We start from the raw sequence: 5,885 nt of genomic DNA on the forward strand, positions 1-5,885 counted from the left end.
CGGGATTCACAATACCTTCCACGTGTCGCAATTGAGAAAGTGTCTTCCGGATGAGACAGCACTAGTACCTCTTGATGATGTCGAGTTGGACGAAGGGTTAAATTATATCGAAAGACCCATAGCCATTAAGGACTTCAAGGTGAAGAATCTCCGCAACAAAGCTGTTAGACAAGTGTTGGTACAATGGCAGCACCGAAAGGGTTCAGATCTCACATGGGAAGCAGAAGATGAAATGAGGAAACACTATCCTTTTCTTTTCGGTATGTCAAATTTTAAACTAGTTATGTGCGCAGGTTTCGAGGACGAAACCTCCTTTAAGGGGGGTAGACTTGTAACACCCCAAAAATGTTAATAGGATAATAAATACAAATAAATAAAGAATGTAACTTGGTTAATGAAACATGACTAAATGGTAGCTAGTTGATTGGTAAAGCCTAAATTAAAACACTTTCTCAAAGTAGGAGGGACTAAAGTGTAATTAATAAACAAAAAGGGGTTTTAATTAGTAAATGAAGAAACACCTATGTCTGGTGTTTGGGTCGATCGAACAAGGAGCAGGAAAGAGGGTGAAAAACCCTAAACTCAAGAAATCAAGAAATTGAAGCTTAAATCACAAGAAAATTCGATGCATGAGCCCCTTTTTGCGAAAATCTAACCCTAATTAGTGAAGTGGTAAGTTCAATTTTCTGAAATTGTGACTTGTTGAGTGTGGGGTTAAACCCAATCTCGATTCCTTGTATCAATTGTAAGAAAATCTGAGTTAAGATTGCTTTTTGAACAAGAATCATGCTTGATTTTAGGTTGTATGAAAAGTGTAGTGAAAACCCACCTTGTAAAGATTATATTACTAATAGGAAGTTCATAAGGATTATGATCATGTGTTAGTTGATATGTGAATTTGTTTGTGATGCTTGAATGCTAGATAAACTGATTTTAGGATGGAAATTATGTGAATTCAAAGGAAGGTGATTCTTGTGTTGTGATGAATTAGTAGGAACATGCTTAATAGACTTGTACCTTGTACCTTAAATATGATGCCTACCAAGTGTTCGATGAAATGCCTAAAAGATGAATGTATATGAAAATAGTAGAAACAATTGATAAACTAAGTGAAAGAATGAATGTTCTAATGTAGGCGTAAAAGAAGAAGGTACAAGCACTAAGAAAGCGGAAGGAGCACAAGATCGAGGTATGTTTCGTTGCATACAAATCCTTGTTATATTTTCTATTTATACAATTTGATGTAGAACTATCCTTGTATAACAAATGCGACAAGTAGCAAGAAAGTGACAAATCCCTTGTGGATTTGGGTATGCTAACGAAAGTGGTGTTAAGCAATATATCTTGACCGATTGAAATTAAATCGTGTCAAGTAAAGATGAACGCTATCCGTTCTAACGGGTAGTTTTGAATGCCATAAGGAATGTGAAAGTTATAATCCGTTATGCGGATAGAACGAAGAATAATATGTATGCTTAGCTCTCAACGAGAGTGTTTATGCTAACCCAATTAAACGGGTTGAATATGTATGCTTAGCTCTCAACGAGAGTGTTTATGCTAACCCAATTAAACGGGTCGAATGTGTATGCTTGACTCTCAATGAGGGTGTCTATGCCTAACCCAATTTTTGGGTAGTCGAATGCGTAAAAGTAAGAATGTTTTGTAAGAATAAAGCTTAAACGAAAGAATTATGATTTAACTAAGGTGATAACTAACCTTTTAAATTGTTGATTGTTAATGTAGGTAAAACTCCGCTATAGGCGATTTGGGGACATGGAGCGAGCACGTGATCAAACCTTATTATACCAAGCGCTTCCGCTAGTTTATATGCATGTTTTTTGGGTCCATGTCTTGTTACTTTGTTAAATCTTGTTAAAAGTCTTATACTTGAAAACTTGTTGTTTTTATTTGGGGTAGTTTAATGTCGAAAAGGGTCGTATGTGAATGTGTCTATTATGTCAAAAACAGGGGGCATGTCCGTTTTACAAACGGGTCATGCCCAAATTTTGTAAAAATTTTTATTATGTGTCAAGTTGATATTTTGATGTCCGAAAAATCATTCTTTTGTAAGAAATCTAACGTTATGGGACAGCGGACCTAACATCTTCATCCCTCCTACACCGAGCGCAGGAAGAATCGGTGAGAGAGATACCTCTTTTAATTAGCCCGACTTTAGACGCGATTTTACCATTAATCGCCCTCCAAAGGAGGTAATTCGCTTTCGAAGTAGCCCATGAGTTCCAGTGGAAAACAACTGCGTCATTGGGAGCATCACCGGCAGCCGATTCAAGGTCAAGTCGGACCTGTTTGACCGAGAACGACCCGTTCGGGTCAGACCTCCATTTCCAGTTTGACCCGTCAGCCACTAAATTATCTTTTAGAATAATTCCGCTTTTCGCCAATTCGGTATCGACTGCTCCAATATCCTTCCAGACCCCCTTAATTGATTTTTTTAAAGGAATGAGCTCGGAAGAAATACTGGACCTGTTATTGAAATGAACCTCATTCACAACTTTAACCCACAGCTGGTCCGGAGATGCTTTAAATCTCCACCACCATTTGGAAAGCATCACTAGATTGAAGCCGCGAACATTCCCGATACCCATTCCACCGTTTTTTTTACCTCATTAAAGTTTCCCAACGAATCCACCTCATTTTATGTCCCGAATTGGATTTTCCCCAAATAAAATCCCTTCTAACCTTCTCAATCTTATTAAGCACACACTTTGGAGCGGAAAACAACGAGAGATAATAGGAGGGGAGACTTCCAAGCACCGTCTTTGCTAAGGTCCTACGACCCGCAAAAGAGTGAAGTCTAGCTTTCCAATTCGATAGTTTTAACGCAAGTTTATCTAACACCGGTTTCCAATACTTAGCACGTTTCATATTGACTCCTATGGGAACTCCCAGGTGCATAAACGGAAGGGAACCCGCCGCACAGTTAGCTAGCTTCGCGAAACGAGCAATTTCCGTGTCAGGAACTCCTATCCCATACAAATTGCATTTGTTTCTGTTTACCTTTAAGCCTGACATTAGGCTGAGCCACCGTAACATACGGTTCAAAGCCATAACATTGTGCTCCAACCAATACCAAATGAAGAGAACGTCATCCGCATAACATAGATGGGAGATGTTCGGACCACCGTTTGGAAGTTGGCAGCCATGAAACAGCCCCAGATCGGTTGTTCTTTGCATGAACATGTTAATTATCTCCATGGCCAAGATGAAAAGGAAGGGGGATAGAGGGTCGCCTTGCCTTAACCCACGTTTAAATTTAAAATCCTTTGTTGGCGACCCATTCACAAGCACCGATCCCATTCCCGAGACTAAGCAACCTTTGATCCAATCAATCCATTTCAACGGGAAGTTCATCTTCTCCATCATCCGGAAAAGGAACTTCCAACTGATAGTGTCGTACGCCTTCTCAAAGTCCACTTTAAAGATAAGCAACTTTGTCTTAGATTTTTTCGCCCAAGCCACCACTTCGCTCAAGATGAGAGCTCTATCCAAGATGTTACGGCCACCAACGAAAGCCGATTGGGTCGGGGACACAATATCATTAATCACGAGTTTCATTCTATTTGCCAACACCTTAGCCACAATTTTATAAATAGATCCAATTAGCGAGATAGGTCGGAAGTTTGCAAGAGATCGGGGATCCTTTGTTTTTGGGATAATCGCCACAAAAGAGGAGTTGCATCCCTTGCTAATAGTCCCTGAATGATAGAAGGCATTCATCAAGCCCAAAACCAAAAATTTTATCTTATCCCAAAAAACCTTAAAAAACTTGAAAGAAAACCCATCGGGGCCCGGTGCCTTACCTTCGTCACAATCCTTAATGGCCATATAAACTTCAGATTCCGAGAACCGTTCACACAGACAGGATCCCATCTGATCCGAGAGACGTGGCAGCCCATAATCGACGAAATCAGGTCTCCGGCGCATTGGTTCCACAAATTGTTTTTTGAACCAGCCCCTTATTTCTGTTTTTAACATTTCCGGGCCCGAGATAACCACTCCGTTAAATAGCAGCCCATTAATTCTGTTCCTCGCTATATTTATCTTCACCACTTTATGGAAAAAACTACTATTCTCGTCTCCGAACTTCAGCCATTTTACCCTAGCCTTTTGCTGAAAGTCTTTTGCTTTAACCATTTCCAGCTTATCAACCCTCACGCGAAGATCAATCCTCGCTTTTTTCTCTTCGTAACTCAAAGGGCCACTGATCGCCTTTTGTTCAAGTCTGTCTATGGAATCCAATAACTCGTTCAACTCAAAGTTCTCGGCTTTCCTTACTTCACTTCTCAAGTTACCTTTAAAAATGATGATAAAAGAAAAATGATGACAAAAGAAACGTGTAACTAAATAATTTAGTGAATAACTTGACAGAATAGCACGAAAATAATCAAATCTTAGATTGAAAACCCTAATTAATAAATGGGTCTACCTATCAAATAAATAGGTTAACCTAGTCTAATAAACAGGTTTTACCACTAAGTCGTTTAATTTTCAGATCTTTTTTAACCTAAAGTTTGTTGTTATTATTTGCCTCTTAAAAAATGACCCTATAGTTTCCTTTTAGTAACACTTAAAATGAATTGAACTTATTTAACAATGATTCTTTTGCCTTTAGCTTACAATAATTCGGGCATTTGCCCCTTCGTTGTTGATCATAAAATAACAATAATAAGAGTCTGTTGCTAACAACCTCAGAATATATATGATTAACGGAAAAGAGTACAAGCCATCCTCATAACTCATATCCACAATCTTATTTGAAAGCTGATATGATGTTCTTTCTTTTCTTAAACTATGAAATCACCTCCATCAACGTCTCCGTTTGTCATTGAGCCCACAAATGGTTTGGTGATGGAGAGTCTGCATAAGTAATATTTTGTTGTTTTAATTGTTTGTAGAACTTCTTAATGAATTCTTCTGCAGCTTTGTCTACTTGACATTCTGCATCTTCCCGCAACGGCGTCTCATTCACCCTTAACTCAGGACTAACCACCAGTGGCACTGGAAACAACAGTGGCGATGGTTCTATGGGGGAACCGCCGTCATTCAGCATGTCAAGCACTACTTGTTTGATCTTGTCATCGTCATGGAATTTGCATTTGGAAACCCCGCTGCTTTGTAACTTGTGTTTTTGAGGTGAAATAAACAACTTGTCCATGTTATTGGAGGCGCAACCACAGGTGGTGGCTGCGTAGTGGTGGTGGAGGAGGAGGCTTGTGAGGGCATTGCGCGCAAGTTTGCCGTCTCTGAGGTTGATGTGGAGATCAATTAGTAGTTTGGTTTTTGCTAAGGTTTTCCTTAACATGTAGAATGCTATTTTGACCTTGTGACGTAACTTCTTGGTAGTTATGGGTGCACTACTCGACTGAGTCTCCATTAAAGTGATAGGTGTGTTAGGTTGCATATATATAGGTGGTTTGATGGGATGAAGGGTCTTCGGTTAAAGCATTTGAAGAAACCAGAGATTGAACTTTTAATTTTTGTTATTTTTTTTTTCATGTTTTTTTTGTTTACTTGAATGATCCACTTTGATTAAGTTTTTCTAAGAGTAATAAATTAAATAGATTGCTAATAGAGATAAACAACTATGTATACTTGCATATTAATTTATATTGTTCTATGCATTTTCCTAGTTTTATGTGATGTTTAATAGCTTGTTAATCAGTTTTACAATAAATTCATTATTTCCGTTCCGTATTAGTAAAAAAGAAATTAAAATAATTTAAAAAAAAGAAAATGCTTATAAAACAAACACCCCTAATTTATAAAGGTAATAAAGTTTTGGTATAGTATTCTTTGAAAATAGACCCCAACACATATCTTTAACTTTTTGTTTTTATTTTGGGATTTTTTAAATTTGGTGAGTT

The 5,885-nt window shown here is 38.2% G+C and overlaps 1 protein-coding gene and 1 long non-coding RNA gene across 2 annotated transcripts; one reads left to right on the top strand and one right to left on the bottom strand.

Annotated features, from left to right (window-relative positions):
- The first annotated feature begins 542 nt into the window (after positions 1-542).
- Positions 543-1,943, top strand: LOC110939392. The gene is made up of 3 exons (XR_002592222.2): positions 543-672; positions 1,136-1,189; positions 1,744-1,943. It is a non-coding gene; the product is annotated as an uncharacterized LOC110939392 (long non-coding RNA).
- Positions 1,944-4,588: 2,645 nt separating this feature from the next.
- On the bottom strand, positions 4,589-5,410 carry LOC110939377. The gene has a single exon (XM_022181030.2). The coding sequence runs from the start codon at positions 5,393-5,395 to the stop codon at positions 4,844-4,846; it is 552 nt and encodes a 183-aa protein (XP_022036722.2). The 5' UTR covers positions 5,396-5,410; the 3' UTR covers positions 4,589-4,843.
- Positions 5,411-5,885: the final 475 nt, after the last annotated feature.

Source organism: Helianthus annuus, chromosome 1 (assembly GCF_002127325.2).
Source record: "Helianthus annuus cultivar XRQ/B chromosome 1, HanXRQr2.0-SUNRISE, whole genome shotgun sequence".
NCBI lineage: Eukaryota > Viridiplantae > Streptophyta > Magnoliopsida > Asterales > Asteraceae > Helianthus > Helianthus annuus.

Excerpts from the sequence above, each read along its gene's own strand:
- LOC110939377 (XM_022181030.2), bottom strand. The coding sequence starts at position 5,395 with ATGGAGACTCAGTCGAGTAGTGCACCCATAACTACCAAGAAGTTACGT.